General features: G+C 40.5%; 1 protein-coding gene and 1 long non-coding RNA gene across 4 annotated transcripts; both read right to left on the bottom strand.

Moving 5' to 3' along the window:
- Positions 1–305: 305 nt before the first annotated feature.
- LOC110897108 lies at positions 306–2004 on the bottom strand. Its single transcript, XR_002568450.2, has 2 exons — positions 1629–2004; positions 306–467 (listed from the first exon to the last, which is right to left on the bottom strand). It is a non-coding gene; the product is annotated as an uncharacterized LOC110897108 (long non-coding RNA).
- A 938-nt stretch (positions 2005–2942) lies between these two features.
- LOC110895910 lies at positions 2943–11401 on the bottom strand. 3 transcript variants are annotated; one of them, XM_022143293.2, is made up of 5 exons: positions 11166–11401; positions 8664–11066; positions 6561–8048; positions 3929–4181; positions 2943–3854 (listed from the first exon to the last, which is right to left on the bottom strand). In XM_022143293.2, the coding sequence occupies exons 2-5, from the start codon at positions 10968–10970 to the stop codon at positions 3325–3327; spliced, it is 4578 nt and encodes a 1525-aa protein (XP_021998985.1). In that variant the 5' UTR covers positions 10971–11066; positions 11166–11401; the 3' UTR covers positions 2943–3324. The 3 variants fall into 3 exon arrangements, with proteins under 3 accessions (XP_021998985.1, XP_021998987.1, XP_021998986.1); XM_022143295.2 differs by having other exon boundaries at positions 6561–8045; XM_022143294.2 differs by having other exon boundaries at positions 8664–11401.
- Between the last annotated feature and the right edge of the window lie 15393 nt (positions 11402–26794).

The raw sequence follows: 26794 nt of genomic DNA, 5'->3' as shown, positions 1-26794 counted from the left end.
ACGGTTCAGCTCGAAACGGTTCGGATTCGAAACGGTTCGCGCCGAAACGGATTTTTTGTATTTTTTGAGAATTTTTTAGAATTTTTATGATTTTTTAGAATTTTTTTTATTTTTTAGAATTTTTTGGAATTTTTTTGATTTTTTGGAATTTTTTTGATTTTTTGGAATTGGATCAAAATAGCAATTGAAAACATTTAAAATGAAAATCCCCAAAATACCCCTGGTTAAAGATGGAGTTTTTGGATGGAGTTAGTGTATGTGATCAAAATGGCAACAAAAGGGAAAAGTCAGGGACCCAGAGGGAAAAAAAAAACTATTTGAACTAAAATGACAAATTTGGACAAAACTTAGGGACTAAAATGGCAATTTACAACTACACCAATTATGCTACTTTAATCGGCTTGGGATGTGGTTTGGTACCACTAGAGGTGATTTCATTGCACGTCATGGGATAAAATTGCTTGGGCCTGCAATATTAGGAGAAGGAAAGCCTAAGAATCAAAATCGTTCAATCATTTTCACACATGGAGAGGACTTACAGACTATCAACATGAATCAGATCCATATGCAAAGGAAAAACCTTTTGGCCTTCCATATAATTGCAATCAAACTGAACTTTTATACAAATTTAATATTAAGTTCTTAGTTAAAAAAAAAAACTAATTTGCGAGTAATAAATCTCAACTGGCAATATGAATTTGCGAATATAAAACTCATACCCACCATTATTTTTTGAGTTAAATGCCCGGATAGTCCCTGTGATTTGCCCTTTTTCACCTTTAGTCCCTAACTTTCTAAAATTACCTCTATAGTCCCCGACTTTTCAATTTTCGTTCTCGGATAGTCCCTGGTGCGGATGGGGGTTAGTTTTTGATGTTAAGTGGATATGAAATTACTAAAATGCCCTTAAGTAAAATAAAATGAATTAATTAAGAATTATATATTATACCAGCCACATCACTCTCTCTCTCTCTCTCTCTCTCTCTCTCTCTCTCTCTCTCTCTCTCTCTCTCTCTCTCTCTCTCTCTCTCTCTCTCTCTCTCTCTCTCTCTCTCTCTCTCTCTCTCTCTCTCTCTCTCTCTCTCTCTCTCTCTCTCTCTCTCTCTCTCTCTCTCTCTCTCTCTCTCTCTCTCTCTCTCTCTCTCTCTCTATGCACCTACCTACCCACCCCTTTCACTTTTCTCTCTTTCTAGTTGTCTGCAACCATAATCATCAAACCACCTCTACACCACCAAACCACCACCAGAAAAACGAACCATCAAACCATCCCCACTTCATCACCCCAACCCCCTACCTCGGTACACCACACCACCCCATTTGACCGCCGCCTCCAACCACCTAATCACCACTCCACCGCCACCAACCACCACCGCCTCCACCCTCCACTACCTCCATTTCATCTTCTTTAAAAACCACCCACCACTACTTCTTCTTCAAAAACCACCCATCACCACTTCATCTCATCTCAATTCAGAGTTTGTTTGCAACTGTCACTATCAAAGAATCCCCATTCAAGTACATCCCACAATAGACATTTACACAATTACATAAATAATCAAACCAGTCTGATGATTCAATCGAACAACAACAACAATCAGGTCTAGTTAATATGATTGAGATAAACAAACCTAGATTGGGTTAAGGAAGCAACATGAGTTGTGGAGTTGTGGATTGTAATAAGTTACTTGAAAGCTTCAATGGCGGATATGTGTTGTTCCCGAAAAGCAACGTTGCTTTTTGGATCAGTTAGTTGGATTCCTTTTGGAAGTCTTTGTTTGAGTGAAGAATTTTGCACAAAGAGATCAATTTTGGATTCCTTTTTGCATTATATATATTGTGTTTCACAAACCATAATTCCAAACGCCTCTGATTTCTCTGTGCTTTTTCATCGTCAATTCAAAGTTTGTTTGAGTGAAGAGTTTTGCACATGTGGTATGGAGAAGAGGTGGGGTGGTAGATGGTGGGTCTCATGTGTGTGAGAAAGAAAGGGAGAGAGTAAAGAGAGAGATGTGGCTGGTATTATATATAATACTTAATTAATTCATTTTATTTTACTTGAGGGCATTTTAATAATTTCACACCCACTTAACACCAAAAACTAACCCTCATCCGCGCCAGGGACTATCCGGGAACGAAAATTGAAAAGTTGAGGACTATATAAGTAATTTTAGAAAGTTATGGACTAAAGGTGAAAAATGGCAAACCACAGGGACTATCCTGGCATTTAACTCTTATCTTTTTATTGCATCAATAAAACCGACGAACAGGGTTCAAAGACGTCCATGAAGTGCAAATTATGGTTTGCGATTGGCATAGGAGCAGAGCATCAATTTTTTTTCTCTTGAAGATGTTGGAGAATCGTAAGGGAAGGGAACAAGGAAGATATGCGATTAGGACTTTAAAAAAGAATTATACTGAGGATATTTAAATGAGGTTTAAAAAATGAATACATAAAACAATTATGTACAACGACAATTATACATCTTTTATTTAACTTGAATTTTGGATGGTGTTATGTAAATTATGTACAAGGACAATTATACATTTTTTTATTTAACTTGAACTTTGGATGGTGTTATGTAACGGGATGAAAATGGCAACATTTTTAGAACCACAAAGATCCATAAACAAAAAAAATAAACTATTGAATGAAAATGGCAACTTTGCCCAAATGAAAATGACAATTTATTCCATATATAATAAAGATGTCCTATTTCGCTTACAAGTACTGCTTTGCTTTGCCCAAACCATAGGGATATTTTTATTTTTGCAAAGATTTAGTTTTATTGATTGCCAGCCAAAGTTTTACTTGATTTTGCAAGAATATAATGCCAAGGATTTTTCTTTCTTTTCCTTCAATTGTTAACTGTCTTCCCATTAGAGTTTAATCCAAGCACAATTACTTCAAAAATATCGATGATAAAGCAATGCAACTTGACCAGTTAAGCCCAAAACACATGCAATGAAGGAAGGATATGCAAAAAGAAAAAAAGAAAAAAAAAATTATAGGCAATAACTAAAGATTACTGCCGCCAGTTACTTCCCTTTGTATTCTCATGCCAATCATATGAGTCTGCTATTATTCCAACTACATTTCTAAAACTTGACCAAAGATCTTTTTTTTTTTTCTTTTTGTAGGGTCGGTGGGGGCGGGGTGGCAATTAAGCAAAACATGATTTCTGTACAAATCAAATGTCTAAAGAGACAGAAGAGAAGGGAATTGCCACACACGCCCATATCCAACTCATCAAAATCGCCTGTCTGTCTGTCTGTCTAATGTACCAAAACTGCACCTGAATTATAATAATATATCTTTCTTTATCATCAACTTACCGAAGACGGGGGACTGGTTGACTCGTTATCTCCTCCTGTACAAGAAGCTTTGATTGCTTCAGCTGTCATTAGAGCAGAGACAGCCTTGTGAATAGCCAGGTCAGCACTCAACATAAGTTTCTGAGCTCTCTCCCTCTTTAGCTTAGCCATATTACGAGCATGCTTTGCAGCGCTGGAGGCATCCCGCAGTCTGAACTCATCAAGATCAGAACCACCCAACACTAGTTGCTGTTGTTGTTGAGCCCTGTTATGATGATGCCAATCACTAAACTTTTTACTGTTGTTTCTCTTCACTGATGACGACTTCCTTAAGCTGGCGGATGGACCCAGTTTTGGTGATACCAGTGTTCTAATGCTGCTCTTGGAGCTCTGGATTCTCAGTTGATGGTCGGATGCATCACCACCGTCTAACCAAAAGTGACCCGTGTCTCTTGGTGAGTACATCTTAGTAACGAGCAGTGGAGAGACATCTGACGAATCCGCCCTCTCATCTCCAAAACCATATGTATGTACTCTTCTACCTATCAAATCAAATGTTAGTACAGATCAAAAACCAGCAAACATTTTTTTTTTTTTTTTGTAAATATTAGCTTACCAGAATGATGAGCATCGTGATCACCTAGGCTGTGGCCAGAAAGCGAAATTTTCTTATGCGGCCTGTGCTTAGAACCCTTGTTGAGCACTTCCAGCCCACGGGGCTTCAAACAAAAAGCAAACATAGGCGGTTTATCTCCTGCTGCTGCTGCAGATGCCTTCTCCTGGGACCCACTACCCGGGCCTGTTGTCGATTTGGGCTTTAGTTTCTCCCATTCTCTGCATATTTGCTGGTACCTTTCCCATAGCGGAGGCTGATGATTAAAAAAAAAAGAAAAGCAAAATCTGATTAGACAACAGCTGTTTCCAAACAGAAATTGAAACATCATTTTAAGTAAAACTACGCAAGACACCATAATCCAGTAGACTGTACAAGTTTCTCATGACGGAGAACTCGCATAGAGAGCACTCCCTTGTAATAAAGACAACTCTAAGATGCATGTATAAATAAACGAGATACCATCAGATATGTAGAGAATATGATAAAGTAGGGCCAAAATGGAAGGATATCATCATCATCCCTTATCGCTTGGATATACAGGAAAGATATGTAATTTATTTCTATTATAACATCCTGGGGTCTACTCTATGACTTTTCATAACTACGTCAATATTTGATTGTTACTTCGTACTATATGTCAATAGTGAATAATTACTTCGTACAGGAAAGATATGCAACTTGCTGATACTTATTACTTTAAATATTTGATTGTTACTTCGTACTATACGTCAATAGTGAATAACTACGAGGGATTCCTTAACCACAGCTGTTCATATATTAGCTTATTACTTTATTCAGAACTATTGGCCTATTTATTCTCGCTTCGATTATTCCTAGCAATCGCACATTTTCCTGAACAAAAAGTTTATATGGTAATATTCATTTAGCTTACCAAGGAGAAAACTATATCTGGTTCATACACGCGGTTCGTTTTTTACTTTATTTATTATTATTAGGGTGCAATTTGCGGATACTTATTAAATATTTGCTTATTGCTTGTACTACACGTCAATAATGAATAATTACGACGGATTCCTTAACATCATTAACTATTGGCCTGCTTTATACTCTTATCTATTCTCACTTCAGTTATTCCAAGCAATCACACACTATCCTGAACAAAAAAGTCGGTGCAATCTGTTGATACTTATTACTTTAAAAATTTACTTGTTACTTTGTACTATACGTCAATAATGAATAATTACGACGGGTTCCTCGACCATTGCCATTGATACATTAGCTTATAACTATACTCGGAACTATTGGCCTGCTATTTATTCTCATTTCGAGTATTCCTAGCAATCACACATTTTCCTGAACAAAAAGTTTATGTGGTATTTCATTTAGCTTACTAAGGAGGAAACTATATCAAGTTCATACATACTCGGTTTGTTTTTACTTTATTCATTAGGGTGCAATTTTCTGATGCTTATTCCTTTAAATATAATCTTGTTATTCCATACTATACGTCAATCATGAATAACTAGGACAGATTTCTTAACCACTGATATTGATATATTAGCTTATTACTTTACTACCATCTATTATTAGCTTTTTACTACTTTAGACGTAACGTGCACATTATTATTGATTAATAATGTCAATGAGAAAAATTAATATTTAATATTTAAAGGATAATATATTATATAGATTCATAATGTAATACATTTTATACAAAGAAATAAAGCCTGGCATTAACTCTGGTGTCAAAATGGTTGGCTACCGCCATATGGTATCAGGACAACCATGATAAACTTTAATCTAGAGAAAAGAAACAAATTACTCCCTACTTGGGCCACTTGGCACAGAAACAGATCTAAAACATCGAACTAATCTCGGTGCCCCCCATGGGCATTGAAAACCGCAATCCTAGCTACACCCCAATCCTATCCTGTCATATGTAATTCCTAACTCACAGCAAACATAAATAGTGTTTATAGAGCAGATAATAAATAGAAAACTAAGGAGGAGATCAAAAAACATGAAGAAGGAGAAAGATCATGAAAAATAGTGATTGCAAAAAAAAAAAAAAAGTGCCAAAAACTTGTTCATTAAGCCGACCTTTTTTCTTTAAAGGATCAAATGTGCCTACATCCAAATCTCAACAGCCAGCATTTAGCCAGAATTAAAGACTCTTTGAGAGAAACTAGTATGCTAAAACTACACTCATCTTCACAAATCTTGAAACATTCCACTGAGTTATCACATCGCTTTCATATCGGATATGATCCATCCATATTTATTTACAAGATATAAGATGGCAGTATAGCAATGAGCATAAAAGGAGTCGCAGCTCAATCAAAAGAGCATACTGTTGGAGAACATCTCATATATTTCTGAATCAATGCCCGTCACAAACGGATGATAAAGGAAAAGATTCTAAAAAGAGGTGACAAGATATTATAAGTATACAAACATCTCTACTTATCTTATCACTTGGCTCAACTTAAACAAGTAAAAAAAAAGCAAACTATAATTTAACACAAGCACAATAACATCTTACGGCATGAGCTGCTAGATCAGGCCCTATACAGCTTGGTCATAGTTTGCAGATTTTGAAAAAGAAAAACTGATAAAAGAATAAAGCACCAAGGTCATGTATATGAAGCTATTTTTGTAGGGCATGACAAACCTGGAGTTGTCTGACTAATGGCATGCCCTTTCTTTGCCTTTTTTCACGCCAATGGTCATAGATGAATTTTGCAGCTTGCATGGGAGTTACTCTAGCAATAAGTTCGTCAATTTCCCCCGAAGAAAAGTGATCACGCTTCTGAGCATAGGAAACTTTCTCCAACATATCCATCACCTTCTCGAAAAGCTCATCAGAGATGATATCATGACCGTCACTGTCCTCTTTACTCCTGCTCCTACGAACCCATTCTTCATCTTCGCTGTCCATGTCATACATAACACGTGATGCATCCATAGCCATTTCGACGTCATCTCTAACCTGGCGCAAGTACCAGGGGGTGCGGGTGAAACATTCTTCTTTTTGGTGAGGATGGTCAACAACCTGAATCGGGCGAACACCAGGTATAGGAATGTTTTTAATAGATGCTGCTCGTATGTTCCTATTGTGACACTCCTCATGCAGCTCCTTGAAAACAAACCACTGACTCCTCTCTGGAAACTCAAGGGCCCAGTCCTTCCCTCCTTTCCACATCATAGCATGGGTATAGCGGTTTGTTGACCCAGGCTGTAAATCCTGATGTACCTTATACGCGTACCTTAACTCCCCACTACACTTCACTGCAAGTTTCCACTCTTTCTGCTGATCAGCTTCCAAGAAAACCCGTGCCCCACATTCTCTCCACCCTTTGTCCCCACCGTTGATCAATATATTTGCATCACAAGTCACCAACTCAAGGTTTCTCTTTGGACCACCACTTTTAGTGTCTGATATTTTCTTATCATTTGTTTTCCTAATTCTTTGGTAAGGAAGATTATTATGGCCTTTATTCTTATTGGAATAAGGTAATGTGTACTGGACCTGAGTCCTTGGCTTCTTAGGCCCATTCCCAAAGATCTCTGTCTTTCCATCACCACCCCACGGTTTGCGATGATGCCACAAACTTGTTTTAGGGCCTGTAGAATGCTGGTTGGGGCTACAGATGATGCCATCGCTTAAATTCCATGTGAGGTCAGACATCTGATGCTGCTGTTGGGGCCTGTAAACTTCATCCGATGCCGGGATTTCAACACTAATAATACCTTTCAAGTTAGGATCATTAAACTGTCTTGACGATTGTGAATTTCCAGCAGCTTCATTAAAATTGGAATCAGAAACAAATGTGGATGACTCTATCCCCCTTCCATCATGACTACTACTGCCCTTAGAAGAAGAGCTTTCTGAAGATATTTCAAACTGACTAAAATCTTCATCATCATCGCCATCATCATCAGCTGCTGCTGCTGCTGCAAGGCTAATACTACGTTCCAACAAAAGCTTGAGATGTAAGCTAATGAACAAATTCGGGGAAGCAGTAAAAGAAAGAGCAAATGGAGGAACATTTCCATGCCTCAAACCGTAAATTGTCCGAATCCCAGGTACACGCTTCGATGATCTAGAACTACTGAGCAAGGAACCACCACCACCATTTGACTTCTTATGGAAAACCTGCTGGATACAAATATTCTCATCATTATTTTTTCTTCATATGAATTCATATTTCAAAATGCAGCTAATCAACTATCTTATGGTCACTTAATATAAAGTCATCATCTTTTGTCCCCCTAACTGCTGATTGTAACTGTTATTACCAAAGTTGTTAATGGCGAATAGCGATAAGGTACCTATATGCTACATAGCGAATAGCGATAAAAAGCGGACGGCTATTATTTTTATTAATATAGCGATACACTAGAAAAAAAATTTAAAAAAAAATGTATATGTATATTATATAAAAATACCCTGGTATATGTGCTATTTTACACATATATTTAACAAAAACCTAAAATCCAGCTATTTTATAGCTATATTTAATTGCTATTTATATTTAAAAAAAATAAAAATAAAAATAAGGTGTCGCTATCCATCGCTACAACCCTAATAGCGACACTATACCTATACGCTACATAGCGCGCTATAGCGATCGCTATTGACAGCTATGGTTATTACTCATTCAGATTATACTTCTCTAGCGTCTACAAGTGTTTCTATTTTTCAACTATCAACATGACTGCTATGAATAGAACGGAATCATCACAAGTATTAACTTAGAAAAGAGACAAATACCTCAGTTTGAACAGCATAGGGTATATGCTTTGTTTGTGGTACACCTTGCAGTAGTTTAATGTTGTCATATGTGCACTCAGAAAGAGACAGGTGTTTTGAAAGTAAACAATGTGGCTTGAACACAGAATCAAGGTACTGCCAGTCAAAATCCCTCACTTTTGAGAAACTAAAATATGCAAAAACCTTGTGGTTTTTGAAGTTGTGAAAGAAAGAAAGTTTAAATCTTATTGATGTGACTGGAACTTGATGGTTGATAGACTCGTCTTTATCATGTTCACAAAACACATTCATGACTAGGAAGATGAAGGCCACAGCTTGCTTTAAGCAACCTTCAAACAGAAAAAGCCTCAATCCAACAATATTATCAACAAACAGAACCTCCAAGAAAACAGTAGGCCACATGGTAACCAGGGTGCCAAACTGAAGCAAGAAAACACTGCGAAGCAACCATAATATATCCGCCCCAAGGACGGAGTATGTAAGCATCGGCCAAAGTGGTATGCATATCTCAAACTTGTCACGTTGTATTATCGGTTGGGTTGTATCCAACTTCAACACAGCTGTTGCATTATTCAGGGGCCAGGGTGGTGCTGCTGCTTCAGCATCACTAAACCTGTGGTATCGTCGCCTACGCACATAAACAATAGGAACATGTCCTTCACTGCCGATATTATCTTCTACTGATGTATTAAATAAAACAGAAGTGCAGTTCAGCTTATCAGTTTCTCTTTCCATCATGCTACACACATCTCGGGAAAAATTTTGCTTTCTCAAACAAGTAGCAGTAGATGATTTGACTCGATGATGCGCCAACCATGAGATAATTGGCTCTGATTCCAAAAAGCCATCATCCTTCATGTGAACGAGTGAGCTTTCCTCTGATGGGGTGGTATAGTTTAAACTGTTTGCCTTACGTGGAAGCTCACTAGGAAGAAGCAATAGTTTAAATCTCTCACTTTCAAGGCTAATCCATTCTTCATCCCGGTCCTCGTATTTTATATGATGAAGATTTTTTTCGGCATCATAATCATTTACCAGGCCATAGTACCAACTTTCATCCAGAGGCCAAAAGATCTTAATCTTCCTGTTGAGGAACCAGTGAGCATCCATGTCATCAGAATGTATTTCATAAAAATGGCGTCTCTTTCTAGAGGTGCCCTTGCCTTTCTTATGTCTCCTGGGGCGTAACACTCTGTCTTGAGCCTCTGCAGAAGCAGTCATTGGCCCTTGGCTACCAGTATGTTTTTCCTGCTCACCCTCATTCACAGACAACAGACCCAATGTTGTGCTTTCTGAAGCAAATCCAGTACAGCTAGGGTCAAAACGAGACGAGAGCATCCTTGCCGCATTTTGTTCAAGATCATTATCAGGATCAAGGTCAACAGATGATGATGATGCAGCAACCTTCTTTGAAACAGTCTCACCGTTTGATCCCAGCCTCTTTCTTTTCATACGGTTGCCACCATTTCTTTTACAAGTCATAGCCACATCAGTACCTTCCCCCTTTGCAAGAAGAAATGAACCAACTACTGCAGGATCTTCTGTTTGCTTTTGTTTTCCATCTATTTCCATAATCTTAGATTTTCCTTTTAACTCACCCATCTGATCATCCTTGTTCTGTGGATTCTCCTGTTTTTTTAACTTGGCAACATCGTCTTTAGAACCCAATGAGCTACTGCTTAAGGGCGCATCATCCGCTGCACCAGGAAACTTGATCTCGCCTTTTAACTGAGCAACTTCATCTTTCGAAAACAATGACTCAACCAAATCTCCACCACTCTTTGCATGACGACCTGAAGCAACTGCAGTTGGCCCCTGTTTTTTATTCCCTTTAGAAGCAACAACTCCCTTGTCCTTTTTTCTAGACTTAACCCCATTTAACTTAACAGGCGTTGGTACAGAACTGTGACCGCTGCCAGAAACTTCTTTCTGGTCATGAAGTTTTTCAAGGGAAGCAGACGGATTCAAAAGATGGCCCTTAGCAAACTTACTCCGGCCGCCTGCTCCACGTGGTCGTTTTGGAATAAGTACAGCATGGCCATCAGCACCAATACCAGCACCATTTGTCTTCTGACCAAACCCAGAGGACGATCGGGAGTCGACTTGAGTATCATCATCATCATCATCATCTATGCTATGCCTAACCTTCTTACTCTTTGTGAGATCATCAAAGCCAGTAACACCCAGCTCTTTCCTCTTCAACTTTGTCTCATCCCCCTCACCATTTCCTAACCAGCTACTCCTTTCCTTGTTACCAACCTCCGGTTTATAAACAGTTTCGAGATCCGCTCCTACACTAATCTCCATCAACAACCCCTCAATTTTAACGCCCCACACCGAAATCACCAATTCATATATCTATCTATCTATCCCATCTCACACAGCTTAAACCCACTTTCAGATCTGCAGGCCACAACAAAATCAACCGACAGCCGTAAACATTTTCTCAGAAAAACAACCGTAACTAACACGAAACAAAAGTATCGCAAAAGAAGTAGGTACCTGTCATGGATGAGATCGAAACGGTGAAGATCAGATGATATGCAGCCTCAATTTGGATGATTCAACCAGAGAATTCGACACGCCCAAAAACCAGACCTCTGATTCGAAACCCTAATTCAAGATCATCTGCCGAATTGGTATTCAATTTTAACCTTTTTTTTATTTTATATTCTTTTTTCTTTTTTACCAGAGAGAGAGAGAGAGAGAGATGGCTAGGGCTTGTTTTATGAGGGGGAAACTTGTGTGGATTTATATTTCTAAAAATCATCAATAAGACTATAAATACCACGTCAACACTTCAACAACCGTTGGATTAAATAACCTACGGTCCTTGTTTTTCTTCACTATTTAGTTAAATAAATATTATTAATTAACAACCTACAATATGATATGTTTACATTACGATTTTGGTTCATAAATCTTCACCATTTATTTAGTTAGGGTGTAAGATCATGGGGTATGGTACGGCTTGGATTGGGCATTGGTTGACACGTGGAATGGGGTGGCAGACATGGGTTAAACCCACATTCAACACGGTATGGTGGGGCGGGGGTTTGGGGCGTGGGTTTGGTGGGCTTCGTGGGCTAACCCGCTGGGCTGACCCAATATTATTTATTTAAAAAACAAATTTAATTTTTTTAATATTTTTAAATAAAGAAAATTAAAAAAAAAATCCTAACTTTTATATTTGTTTTTTATCTCTTCTCTCAACGCCAAGACTAGTTCTAACTCGTCACCCTGTAGATGATCAATCGGCTGAGATAGAATTTTCAAATCATCCCGTCTTTGTTTCAGGGCATCTCTAGCGGCATCTCTAGCTTCTTTGCTCCTTCGTATTTCGGCCCTTTGTTGTTGGAATACGTTGAATGTATCCAACTTGCATGAAATGTCATCCAACTGGTCGCTGTATATTCCCCTATGCGAGCCAGAACTCCCAGCTGAAGGCGATGTCGTATCAGATCTAGATTTTTAAGCACGCCTTCTTGAGGCATTTCTTCCATGCTCAGGCCGGTTTGGGCTTGGCGAATCATCCAAAAGGTCCTCAAACTCTTGATCTCGTGCATCAGATTGGGCTTGGGACGAGGCCCTTGACCTTTTGGAAGACGAGTTAGTTTTGCTACCAATGGGGATAGTCGCCCACTTTGGATGGAATTTACAAATCTCCCAACAATGCATGAAACGGAAGTCGGTCTTCATATTTGATTTGAATGCGACCACTGCATTTGTCAAAATGTCGGCTTCGGTTTCACCACTTTTAGGGTTTTGCTTTGCTTTATTTAAAAAACCACTAAATTTTGTAAGTTGGGAACTTATCTCGCTCCACTTTGAGGATAAGCTATCGTTTTCACGATAAGTCCCCCTACCCATTTCTTCATGGAATAGTCTACTAACCGATTCCCACAGGGTGGTTCGATGTTGCGAATTTCCTATTTTAATAAAAAAATATTAATATATTACAAACTTATATAAAAAATAACCATTCCATTAATATAAACAAAGGTTAAGAATACCTAAAGTTGAATGTTGAGATTGTTCACACCAAGCCCTCGCCAATGCAACTTCTTCAGCATAGACTCATTTTTTGTTTTCGTTTGGCGGTTTCAACTACTTTATCCTCCTCGGTTTTTTTCTTATGACTTCTCTTTTTGATGGGTTTCGATGCGGAAGGACCATCATTGGGTGGTTGAGTTTCGGGAACGGATTCGTTTTGTGAAAGGTCGATGGAGGTTAGTGAAAGGTCGATGGGCGATTGTGAAAACGGGGTAGGTATTGAATCGTCGGTGTGTGAGAAGTTAGTAAATAAACGATTCCCGAGATACGATGCATAACCCGCCATGTCGGGCATATGAGAGTGTATGAAAAATGGACGAGCTATTGGACGAGTGGGTGGTGGGCTAGGATTATTTTCTTGGAATCCATACGGGTTGTTCGGGTCATAAGGACGATTGTAAGGATGCATTTTTTTCGTTTTGTAGAAGGAGAATTGAAGATGTATAGAAGATGTGGTTGAATGTGGTAAAAAATGAAAGAAAAATGTGAGTTTTATAGTGAAAAAATGGAAGAAAAAATTAATTTTTTTTTAATATAGCCGTTGGCCAACGGCTAGCCCAACGGCTCTTTTCTTTTGGCCATTCACAAACCGCCATGTCACCTTGCTCCCCCGCCCCACGCCCGGCTTGAAACCCAAGCCCCAAGGGCCACGCCCCAACCCAAGCCCACCCGGGGTGGTGCCTTGGGCGTTTTCCCCCAACCCACACCCCAACCCAAGCCCCATACCCCATGGCCTAAGTGGTGGACCCCTCATGAGATTGGGGAAAATTTATACCCACCCAATCATGATGTGTTATGTCAATTCCTCTCTTAATACACCACTTTTGTCAAAAACACAAAGGGTGGTTTCACCCAAACCATTTTAGACCACCCGTAGTGGGGGGGGGGGGGGTTGGGCGTTGTTTCCCCAAAAACCGCCCCTCCATGCCTTGGAACCGCCATTGGTTTGGTGTTCTTTTTTCCACGTCGTGCTCAATCTCTTTGGCCAATGACAGGTTGGATGGTTTTTGTTTGCCCAATAACATTTTTTGGATGGTTTTTTTATTTAATTGTTTAACACCCTTTTTAACATAATACCCCACAATGCCCACATCCCCCACGACACCCATTTTAGAAAAAAACGTCCCATAATGCCCTTTGCTGACTGGACTGACACGTGTAGCAAAACGACTAAGAGTGGAGGCATTATTCATATGTACCATTACACATGGTTTTAAAAAAATAAAAAAATAAAATAAAAGACATGATTGGTTGAATACTAGTGAGCCCCACCTTTATCCCCTCTCTCAAAACTTCACCGCATGCGGCAACAACTCACCGCAAATATCTTCCCCGCGCGGCAAACTTTTGATGGCGGCACAATACCCATGTGGCAAAAACCCTCCCCGAAAACTTCCTCGCTTCCACTCCGTACACCCTTAAAGTAAATATTAACAACCAACCTATAAATATGACACAAGATGATACTAGTTTAAGATCTCATGTGTTACACGGATTACTTAAAGTAAATTATATTAGGGTAAATTACATTTTTCGTCCTTTATGTTTATAGTGGGTTGCAATGGATGACCTTTAACTTCAACAATTACAGTCACGGTCCTTTATTTGGAAAACTCATTACACTCTACGTCCTTTGGCCCTAACCAGGTTATAATTTTCAGTTAAATCCAGCCATATACAAGGCACAGGAGGATAAGTTAGTAATTTTATTAATTCATTTAAAATACATATAACAAATAAGATTAAAAGAAATTAAAACAATTAAAATAGTAATCATCCTTCCACTCTCAACTCACTTTCTCTCTCTATCTCTCTAACTATCAGAACAACCCCCATTTCTCTCTCTCACTTTCTCCTCATCTTCATAACCTCTTATGTTACTTTAAACCCTAATTCCCCTTCTCTCCTCACCAGAATCGAAATCCCACACAACTTCAACACCGATTCATTTCATCTTCTCTAGATTGCGACTTAACATCGCCGGAGAACTCGCAAACCCTAACAAAACCGTCTGTCAAACTCCACCTGAAACGCCAATCACCTGGCTCTTTCATTTTGACAACCACACACAACCCAAACCTTTATACCCTTTCTCTTTCTTCTCTCTCATGTCTCTCTCTCTAGAAAACGGTCAGCCACCACCCTTGGTGGCGGAGCCACGGCGGCAGCGCCACCCCATAGTGCTGCCAGTGCCCAAACCCTTATCCCCTTTCTGTTTCTTCTCACTTGTCTTTCATAGGTCCAAGAAAGCAATAACTCTTTGTTTGCTAGACTATCGGAACTAAAAGAGGACTAGATGCTTTGAATCCAAGATAATCAGCAACCCTTATAGGAACTGTAATGTAAGTCATCGTTTTGTTTTGTTTTACCATAATAAAAATATTCTATACACGCTGAAATAATACTAATAATAATTATGGTTTCTTGTAGGCCGAGAATTAAGTGCAACCAGCATTGACCACCACAAGTTCAGATGCATCAGTTCTGGATGTTGTGAAACCACCGACTGAATCATCGAAAAGTAATGTGGAGAGTAAGACAGGTGGAGAAGTAGAAGGGGGAAGAAGAAAACGCGATACAAGGCAGAGATAAAAGAATTGGAGCTGTACCCAAGAACATAGGATCTAGTTGGACTGGTGTTGGGTTTGATTACTAGAAGTAGAAGGGGGAAGAAGTAAAATTACTAATTTGCCCTCATGTGCAAGGCACATGCTATGACAACTCGAGTTTCCGAGATTCTACTTTCGCATTTATTGCACGTTCACTGTTTGTTTAGTTGTTTACTTGCACAATTTGTTGCTTTGTAACTATACACGTTTTGATTTAATAAAGTGTATTGTAATTGTGCATGGTTATGTGTTAAGTGTGACAAATACATGAACTTGGTGATGAAACTGTAAAATTATATTGTGATGGGTGTTTTATGTAAAAGATGATACTTAGGGATGTATAGAGTCATTAGTGAAATTCTAATCATTCTTACCCTAATCCCCTTCACTAATCACCACACAATCATCAGACGTACCTAAGATTTTCTCTACAATCCTCTCTACAATCATCTTCAACATTGGCACAAGCTCTTCATCACTCTTGATTCCTCTCTTTGTCTAGAATCAATCCAAGGTAATTGTTTAATGATTGTTTGTTGTTAATCGTTGATTGATTGATTCATGCTAAAACCCTAGTTCTTCATATGATAGTTCTGTGCTTATTGATTTATTCTGATTATTGAGAAATGAATATGATTGTTGTGTAATCATTTGCCTGATGATTTGGATGCATGATATGTTGGAACTATTGATGGTTAATTTGATTTCTGCACTGTGAAAATATGAAATTAGGGTTTTGATCGTAGTTTGTGAAAATGTAACTGTTCTATTGATTCTGTGACATAATCTTGGGAATTCACGCATGATTGATAACTCTGAGTTTTTACCCTAGTCCGACCTCTGAATGATAGGTTTCATATGTCTGAGTTTTGTTATTTGGTGCTATCCGAGTTTTGTTTAATTGATGTTGTCCGAATATTGTTAATAAATAAAGGTCTGAGTTTTATGTAATGCAAGAGGATCCGAGTTTTATATCAGGCTAGGGATCTGAGTTTTATACATTGCAATGAAGGTCCGAGTTTTAAAGGTATGTGCTTGGTCCGAAGTCTAAACAAGTAAACATGAGTGTCCGAATTTTATAAGGCATAGAGCCCTTGTCCGAGTTTGTGAGGGGTGGCCCCTTGTCCGACTTTTATATGTGAAGGGGAGGGGTCCGACTTTTGGCAAGGGACAATGTGTCTGAGTTTTATATAATGCATAGGGATGTCTGACCTTTGTATAACCCAAGGGAGGAGTCCGACTTTTTAAGAGACAAGGGGGATGTCCGCACTTTAGTAAGATATAAAGGATAGGGTCCGAATTTTATAACATGGTTTGATTGTCCGAGTTTTAACTAGGAAGCTTTGCCCGAATTTTTGATGGTGTAATGTAATAGTCCGACTCTTGCTTGTTATACACATGATCCGACTATTGGTTAAGTTATTAACCTTGTTAACTCTATTAGTTGATAAACTATGTTAGATTGTAAATCCAGTTAAACATGTTAACTCCGTTATGACTGTAAAGATGTTAACTCAGTTAGACATGTAACATTGCTAGTGTGTGAATCCTGTTAAGTGTGTTAACTTGGTGAAGTATGTTAACTGCATGTTCTTCCTATCAAGCATGTAATGCCTGATGTTAACAATTGCACACACTATGTGACGAACTTTGCATGCGAAACCTTACAAACATGTACTGACTGTGAACACATGCATACTCTAGGCTTTAATTGATTCCTTGTGAGCACTTAACTTAGCATACCGAGCAAACCAAGGTGAGTTCACACAGCCAAGGCATGGGATTCCCGGGATGGGAATTGGGTTGGAAGATTTGAATTGGATAATTACTCGTACTTACGCTATTGCTAGACTATATACCATCGTCCTCAGGTTAGTCAGGACACTTACGTAAAACCTATGTAAACTAGTATCTACCACTGTCTCTCGGGTCGGGAGGACACTTACGTAAAACCTACGTAAACTCATACCTACTACTGTCTTTCGGGTCGGAAGGACACTTACGTAAAACCTACGTAAACCCCACGCGTACCACTGTCCTTGGGGAAGGGCACTCACGTAAAACCTACGTGACCTAGTGTCACACCCCCAAAATCCCACCTGCGGAGTACTACCGCTTGGAGGCGTGACTGACCAGGATCCAGCCACCAATCATACTGAACAAGCATATAAGTAGTTATAAAAGTTTAACCATCACGATTGGTGTTTCAAAACAAACAAGTTAAGTTGCAAGCGGAAGCATAAGTTTAAAGTTATAACATAAGTTCCAAAAGTTTCAAGTTTAACATAGCATGTAGCAATCCCTGTCCCACAACGATCCTCCTCCATGCAAGCTCCAGCTGAGTACCTATGGTCCTGCAAAGCATGTAGTAACGAGTCAACAACTAGTTGAGTGAGTTCACGGTTGGGTGTTTGTTTTAGTTATTCCGAAAACAGTTTCCTTTAACTGGCATCCTGCCGTGGGGGCTACCCCATGCGTACACTAGACTCGTTACCATATCGACTGCTGACTGTAGTCATGTTTATGTGCCCTGAAAAACATCAATGTCTATCATCATTGACGTGCCCCAGATCCATTAGTTCACGCCCGTCCTCTGCGGCACGGTGTGAGGCTTGTCAGACCTAAATAGCGCTATCTAACTAATGACCCGCTCGCCATTGGCCCGGCGATTAGTCGATACAAAAAGGAGGGACTTCGTGATAGAGTTTTAGTCTAGTACGTTTATCCGTCCATCCGGACGAGGAATCACATTCCTGAACCACTGACGTCCTACCCAAGGAGGACGAGGAATCCACGTTCCTTAACCCCGTTCCCAACCCAGGGAATCCCATGCTTTGTAGAGGGTGTGAACTCACCTTGGTTTGCTCGGCAGTTAATCACAGAAAGTCAATCAAGTCGCAAGTAGTCAATAACGTCCTAACACGGATATCACTTATAATCAGATTCAAACCAAGCAGTGCACGAATGTTCAACACGTATGGCAAACACGTTTAACATACACAGTTCACGGTTACAGTCAAATACAACCCAAAGTCCAAGTGTGAGGCCCAAACAGTTGGGCTTGTGATAACAGGCCCAAATAACACGTTAACAGTAGCACAGAAATTCATAAGTCCGGCCCACTAACTTAGGCCCAATAGTGTGGTCTCGAGTCGCAACCGGACTCGCAAGCATGGTCTCGAGTCATGCTGTGTGAGCTGATCTCAGGTGGTTGCGAGTCGCAACCGGTGTCGCAACCATGGTTTCGGCTAGTCATGCTGAGGTCTCGAGTCGCAACGGGACTCGTAACCTGTGGTCTCGGCTTGTCCTGTTATGGTTGCGAGTCGCAACCGCGTGGTCTCGAGTCATCACGCTGTGGTTGCGAGTCGCAACCGGGTGATTGCGAGTCGGTAGCAGTCGTTTTCACGTTCACGTGTTGATGTAGATATGGTCAGCCAAATTGTACAATATAATCAGGCCCAAATCAGGAAATAACCAATAGCATTCCACTAACAGTTTTCCTAATCAGGCTATTAGTCAAAGATGGATCAAAATCACAAGGGTTTTCAATCTTCAACTATCATTCAAAGTGTTCTTCAAATATTCAAACACATATTCATCAAGTTCATAACATAAACCATTTTCATTCAACCATATTATGCATTTTTGGACAAGAGTTATAATCCCAAACTAGATATCAATACTCATCTTGCTAGCAACACATTTTTAACTAAGCTTTGCCACTATCATAAACTAGTCCGATTTCATGAACATCAACATAAGTGGTTCAAACTTCATTTAAACACAAAATATCACAACTCTACATGCCATATATCCGAAATGAAGATATGTTATCCGATTATTAACATTGTACATACAATATCATCATTTGTTAACAAGTAGCAAATCATTTCTCATGTATAAATAATCTAACCTTCAAACCCTAGACATAACATGAACACACTAACATTCAACATAACATGAACACACTAACATTCAACAAAACATCAAGAACACTAACCGGTTATGGGTTTCGAGGGTGTGTGAAAAGCTTCCAACCGGGTGTGTGTGTGAGCCGATCCAAGTCCAAAGATCCGAGAATGATGAAGTGTTTGTGTTCTAGAGTTTAAGTGGGAGAGAATAGGAGAGTGTGTGTGTTGTGATGTTTCAACAAATGGCAAAACTAACTAAGGTGTGGTATATATAGTCAAGTTCAAGTGGTGCACCCTTCATGGGTTTCGAGTGGGGGTTACGGCCCAAATGGCCCAACCGGCCAAAGGCCCAAACCGGCCTAATGGTTACGGTTCACTCGAGACCACATGGTCTCGAGTCGGGTCCTTGTTGTTTCGTGTCGGGTTCTCGGTTCACATATAACACGTACACATATATATACAAGGCACACATAACAAAGCACTTATCACATAAAAAGGTTCACGTTATCATTAAGTTTGATCGGTTAACTAATCACATAACGTACAAGCAAGTCACATCAAGACACAACGAAAGGTTCTAGATTTCGAGTTGTCACATCATCCCCAAGTTGAAAGAAATTTCGTCCCGAAATTTGACGGCACTCACTGAGGAAGCTAGTTAGGTTGCAAGGTTTTCCCGGTTTTCCTGGGGTGTCACATCCACCCCCCGTTGATCTGGAATTTCGTCCCGAAATTCCGTAGCTTCAGCCTCAGTAGCGTTTGTACTGTTCTCAAACAGTTGGGGATACTTTTGTTTCATCCGATCTTCGCGCTCCCAGGTGAACTCTGGGCCGCGACGTGAGTCCCAACGAACTCGAACAAGAGGTATTCTAGTGCTCTTGAGGACCTTAACATCCCGGTCCGTGATCTCGACAGGTTCTTCGACGAATTTCAACTGTTCGTCGATCGTGAGTTCCTTCAGAGGAACTACGTGCGTCTCATCTGACAGACACTTCTTCAGATTTGACACATGGAAAACGTTGTGAACTGCACCGAGTTCTGCTGGTAATTTCAGTCTGTAGGCCACCTTGCCTATTTTCTCAAGAATTTCGAAAGGTCCAACATATCGTGGGTTGAGTTTGCCTCGTTTACCAAAACGAACCACACCCTTCCAGGGTGAAACTTTGAGTAATACCCGCTCCCCAACCTGGAGCTCAAGTGGTTTCCTGCCCTTATCGGCGTAAGCCTTCTGACGGTCACGAGCGGCCGCCATGCGTTGTCGTATTTGAGCAATCCGCTCAGTAGTGTCTACCACATGTTCTGGACCAGTGATTTGACTATCCCCCACCTCTGCCCAACAGAGGGGTGACCGGCATTTACGTCCGTACAATGCCTCAAACGGGGCAGCTTTAATGCTAGTGTGGTAGCTGTTATTATACGAAAATTCCATAAGTGGCAGATGCCTTTCCCAGCTGTTGCCAAAGTCGATTACACAAGCGCGAAGCATGTCTTCTAATGTCTGAATAGTTCGCTCGGACTGCCCGTCCGTCTGTGGGTGATACGCTGTGCTCATATCAAGACGTGAGCCAAAAGACTTGTGCATTGCCTGCCACAGTTCCGAAGTAAAACGTGCATCTCGATCAGAGATGATAGAGGTGGGCACCCCGTGCCTCGAAACAACTTCCTTGAGGTATATCTCCGCCAGAGTGGAGAATTTATCTGTTTCTTTGATTGCCAAGAAGTGTGCGGATTTCGTGAGTCGATCCACGATCACCCAGATAGTATCATTTCCGCGCTGTGATCTAGGTAGGCCAGTAACGAAATCCATGGAAATTTGCTCCCATTTCCATTGTGGTATCTCTGGTTGCTGAAGTAGGCCTGAGGGTTTCTGATATTCCGTCTTAACTCGCGCACAAGTCAAACACTTGCTGACATAAGTTGCTATGTGGGCCTTCATGCTAGGCCACCAATACGTGGTTTTAATATCGTGGTACATCTTGTCCGAACCAGGGTGTACCGAGTAGCGAGATTTATGCGCTTCATCCATCACAAGTTCTCGTAAGTCGCCATAGAGTGGGACCCAAATGCGTCCTGTTACATAATAAGCACCGTCTTCCTTCTGTTCTAAGCGTTGCCTTGACCCGCGTAGGGCTTCGGCTCTAATGTTCTCTGGTTTCAGTGCTTCTATCTGAGCAGCTCGTATTTGCGAAGGTAGACTAGAATGGATCGTGAGTTGTAAAGCTCTTACGCGCTTAGGCGTAGTGTCCTTTCGGCTGAGGGCGTCTGCCACCACATTGGCCTTGCCCGGGTGATATCTGATAGAGCACTCGTAGTCATTCAGCAGCTCGACCCATCGTCGCTGCCGCATATTCAGTTCCTTCTGCTTGAATATGTGTTCTAGACTCCTGTGGTCAGTGTAGATGGCGCACTTGGTTCCGTATAGGTAATGCCGCCATAACTTAAGTGCGAAAACAACAGCTCCCAGCTCTAAATCATGTGTCGTGTAGTTCTTCTCGTGAACTTTAAGTTGTCGTGAGGCGTAGGCTATGACTTTATCTCGTTGCATCAATACACAACCAAGACCTTGAATTGATGCATCACAGTAAACCACAAAATCTTCTGTGCCCTCTGGCAATGAAAGGATAGGTGCACTACAAAGTCTATCCTTTAGGTGCTGAAAAGCTAACTCTTGTGCATTTCCCCAATGATAAACAACGCCTTTCTGCGTTAACAAGGTGAGAGGTTGCGCGATCTTAGAAAAATCCTTAATGAATCTCCTGTAATAACCTGCCAATCCCAAAAATTGGCGAATTTCCTTTGGTGTGCGAGGCGCAGGCCAGTTCTTAATAGATTCCACTTTGGATGGATCAACGTGAATCCCATCCTTGTTCACCACATGCCCTAGGAAATGGACTTCACGAAGCCAGAAGTCGCACTTCGAGAATTTTGCGTAAAGCTGTTCCTTCCGGAGGAGTTCCAAAATAAGTCGTAGATGCTGTTCGTGCTCTTCTTTACTCTTAGAATAGATCAGGATGTCGTCGATAAAGACTATAACAAACTTGTCCAGATACGGTTTGCACACTCGATTCATCAAATCCATAAAAACTGCCGGTGCGTTCGTCAGCCCAAACGGCATGACCAGAAACTCATAGTGCCCATATCGAGTCCTAAAGGCCGTCTTAGAGACATCCTCTTCCCGAACTCTCAGCTGGTGATATCCCGATCTCAGATCGATCTTTGAATAGTAGCTCGACCCCTGCAACTGGTCGAACAAGTCGTCAATGCGCGGTAGAGGATAACGATTCTTCACAGTCACCTTGTTGAGTTCGCGATAGTCGATACACATTCTGAAGGTACCATCCTTTTTCTTCACAAATAACACTGGAGCTCCCCAAGGCGATGAGCTAGGACGAATAAAACCTTTATCCAGGAGTTCTTGTAGTTGCGTGGAGAGTTCTTCCAACTCTGATGGCGCTAAACGATAAGGTGCACGGGCTACAGGCGCAGCTCCAGGAGCTAGATCAATCTGAAACTCGACTTGGCGAGGGGGCGGAAGACCAGGTAATTCCTCAGGGAATACCTCAGGATAGTCGCGTACAACTGGATAATCTTCTAGCTTCTTCTCCTTTTCTGTGGTATCAGTAACTAGAGCCAAAATCGCAGTGTGGCCCTTTCGTAAGCATTTCTGGGCCTTAAGAAGAGAGATGATGTTCTCAACAGCACTTCTCTTGTCGCCACGAATCATGAGAGGTTCACCACCTAAACCAGGAATACGAACGATCTTCTCGTTGCAAAGAATCTCTGCTCGGTGTTGGGACAACCAACCCATCCCAATGACAACGTCGAAACTACCCAAGGCAATAGGAATAAGGTCGATAGAGAAGGTCTGGTTAGCGAGAATAAGCTGGCAACCCTTGACTACGTGTGAGGCTTCCAAACTCTTACCATTAGCTAGCTCTACAGTGTGCTTGTCGCTCAGGGGTGTAGGAATACGCTTAAGCATCTTACTAACTTCTAGTGACACATAGCTAGTATCGGCGCCCGAATCAAATAAGACTGTAACATAAAAGTCGTCGAGAAGGAACTTACCCGTCACCACGTTGGGATCATTCCTTGCTTCACCTTGACCAATCACGAACACTCGTCCCCTAGCACCATTGTTGTTGTTGTTCCCATTGTTACCATTCCCCTGATTGTTGTTGTTGTTCTGGTTCAGTTGGGGACAATCCTTCTTGAAGTGGCCTTCAGCTCCACACTGAAAGCATCCTTTGTTGTTACCCTGCTGCTGTCGCTGGTTCTGCTGAGGTTGCTGACGATTCTGATTGGCGGGATATGCGCTCCTGCAATCCTTTGCAACATGACCAGGCTTGTTGCACCGATGACAGTTGCCCCTGGTGCATGGCCCACTGTGATGTAAGTTGCAACGATTGCACTTGGGGTGATTCCCCTTGTACCCACCATGACTTTGACCACCAGACGATTGCTGACTGGGGCTCTTGTGATCGTCCGTCTTTCTCTGCTGAGACTGAGTTTGCACCGAAGTTGAACCCCTGCTTGAAGTTCCATCCCATTTCCGTTTATCCCCACTAGAAGCACCAGAAGTAGTTGCAGCACCTATACGCTTCGGTAACTTGTTCTGCTCCACCGCCTGATCAGTGAGACGGTGAGCCAACTGTACAACCTGTTGGATAGTGGTCAAGTTTGCTGAAGTCACATGACTTTGGATTTCTGGCACCAAGCCCTTGAGATAAAGTTCAATTCGCTTATACGGAAGATCCACCATAGTAGGACACAACAAGGCAAGCTCATGCGATCTCTTAGTGTATGCCTCAATTTCTGACCCCGACATCTTGAGATTGTAGAACTCATCTTCCAGCTTATGAATGTCGTCACGACTGCAGTATTCCTCCCTGATCATTTCCTTGAAGGTTTCCCATGTCACACCCTGGCTTTGCGGAAGCGTGGTTAATTTGTGTGACTTCTTAATACCATAGCTTAATCATAACAAAGCTATATGAATTTAAAAACCATGCAAGTCATCCATTAAGTTTTTGAAAACATAATACAATACCATTGTTTTTAACATGCAACCATAACCTTGTTCAGAAACATAACAACTTATAACAAAACATAAACGTGATTTAGGGATTGTGTCTTGTCCAGGTAAGAGACACAACCCTAAACCCTGATGACTTCATGACCAGTGCAGCGGAAAACGTTCCATACCGTGCCAGATCCGTTTAATTTCCTGAAATACATGTGAGTTGAAAAATCAACAATAATGTTGAGCGAGTTCATGCGTAAGTGAGTATGTAAAACCTTTGCGAGTATAAAAATAGTTGTGGTATGTAGCAGTGTAAGAGGACTTGTGATCATCAATGGTTTGCAAGGCCACTGACATATGTGAAGTGCAAATAGGGAGACTCAAACCTAGCAGATTTATGCCACGGCAAGTATGTGGACAAAGTCACCCCACGGTCCGTTTCTAGTTTGGCCGGGGGCTGGGCTCGCTACACCCAGATAGATCTACCGCTCCTGTCCCTCGGTCCCTCCATGAGGACTAATGGCCCCATGTTGTTCCTATCCACTCACATGATCGTATAACACCTCCTTACGTTAAACATACCGTTGTAAAGTACTCATAAATCATAGTAACATGTATTTCACCCCCGCAGTTAAGTAAACTGAAAACAGTTAGAGAAAAGGGGGACATGAACTCACAGTGAATGCGTATCTCTACCAAGTGATCCGAATATCCGAAGCTGTGCAACGACCTACAGGTGCTAATTCTATTAGACGGATGGCCGTGCCTTAGCTTTATAACTTATATTTTTAGGAGACGGTTAGACAACCGTTTCGTGTACATACTTGGTATTTTACTTTCCTTCCCAAGGATGGGGGATTTAAATACATGTGTATTTATACTATCTCATTAAGTCCCACTTAATATATTTTTATTTCTTATTCCAAAATATAATTATTTTTCTCAAAAATAATATATTTTCTCTTTACATGATACTTTCCAAAATAATACGTTGACAACATACGTGTCGGTGAATATTTCCGCGTAATGCGTAAGTTACGTTTTAAATGATTAGGTGGTAATAGAAATTACCGTTGTAACTTTTATGCTTGTCGTATAAGCGTTGGTATTATTTTGGGTTTGACAAGTTAGCAAATATTATTTTTACTCTAAAAATAATATTTATACATTTTCACAAAATAATCATAAACAGTGTTGTGACAAAATATATTTACCGAATATATATATTTATCACGTTTAGTTTTGTGAAAATCCCACCTCCGATTATTTATAAATAAAGTCATGGCGAAATATATTTGAAAACATGTCAAAGTAGTCTAACACTTGTAAATAATTCTAAGTGTTATATTTTTAGAAAATTTCGCCAGAGTTTCCCCTGTAACTGGAGGTGGCCACGCTTTCAAGCGTATCATTTTCTTTTACAAAATCATTTCAACAATTCTTCAAATCAACCAAATCAATTTCCAATACTTCAAACTAGTCGATAAGTATGTAAAATCGCAATATTACATGAACTTGTAGTTTTTCTAAAACTATTATGTAGATCTCGTTGTATTTAGTGGATCTAGGTATAAAATAGTTTATTCTTGCAAAAACCCCGTTTTTGGAACAAATCACTCTTTACAACTTCCGACAATTTTTATAAAAAAAAAAAAATTGTTATTTTGTTGGATCTTTCGTTTCACAAGTGTTTATACACTTGTAGTCTATAAAAATCATATTTGTTAACATGTTAACCAACTTTTATAAAACATGATTTTCTCAACACCCGGTCCTACGAATATACCACTTGTACATACGTAGATCGGCTCGTTTTAAATACTATTTTTCACGTTAAAACACTTTTACACAAGTTCATGTTTCCCGTGTGGTGGAGTTTCACCTTTTAACCCTCGTACAAAAGAAACAAGTGTATGTCAAGATACGTGATCTTAACAAAGTCGGGTTAAACGATGATGAGAGCCACCACATCGTAGATCGGGCCATAAAAACCAACATATTTAAATACTACGACATTTACACGCGTTATGTTCTTTTATCCAACGATTTACGCATTTTAGTAGACTTTAAAGTTTCTTTTAGCGGGTTACCGACATTCAACCGACAAAAATCCTTTTAACCACTTTAGACAAGACTAACAATGAGTTTTAAACATTATACCTCTAGCTCGGGGCTAGGGAAGATTCTAGTCGAAAACTGCGTGGATAAAAGCAAACGGTAGAGGTCCTTGGCGTTCCGTTTGTTCCAAGCTTCGTTGTACGTGATCCCCGACACTTGTATGGACTTGGAATGGGTGAATCAAGAACCGAAAAATGGTTGGGTGTGGGTGTGTGGTTCGGCCGAGAGGGAGCAAGGGGGAGGGAGAGAGAGAGTTTTGTGAAGTGTGTGTGTGAGATGTGAGGGTATTTATAGAGAATGTCGTCTCGGTCTTCGCGAAATCTAATTAAATATTCAAAGGTGTACTCTCCCCGGGTCCCACTAGTTGGCCGATTTTATTAGAATGTAATGGTATCCGGTTCGTTTTCAACTAAACAG

Source organism: Helianthus annuus, chromosome 12 (assembly GCF_002127325.2).
Source record: "Helianthus annuus cultivar XRQ/B chromosome 12, HanXRQr2.0-SUNRISE, whole genome shotgun sequence".
Taxonomy (NCBI): Eukaryota; Viridiplantae; Streptophyta; class Magnoliopsida; order Asterales; family Asteraceae; genus Helianthus; species Helianthus annuus.
This window is presented reverse-complemented; position numbering and strand designations above follow the sequence as displayed.

Coding starts and splice junctions, on each gene's coding strand:
- LOC110895910 (XM_022143294.2), bottom strand. CDS start 10,970: ATGGAGATTAGTGTAGGAGCGGATCTCGAAACTGTTTATAAACCGGAG. Junction 4,182..6,560: donor CATTAGTCAGACAACTCCAG/GTTTGTCATGCC, acceptor TTTAATCATCAG/CCTCCGCTATGGGAAAGGTA. Junction 3,855..3,928: donor TCACGATGCTCATCATTCTG/GTAAGCTAATAT, acceptor TTGATTTGATAG/GTAGAAGAGTACATACATAT.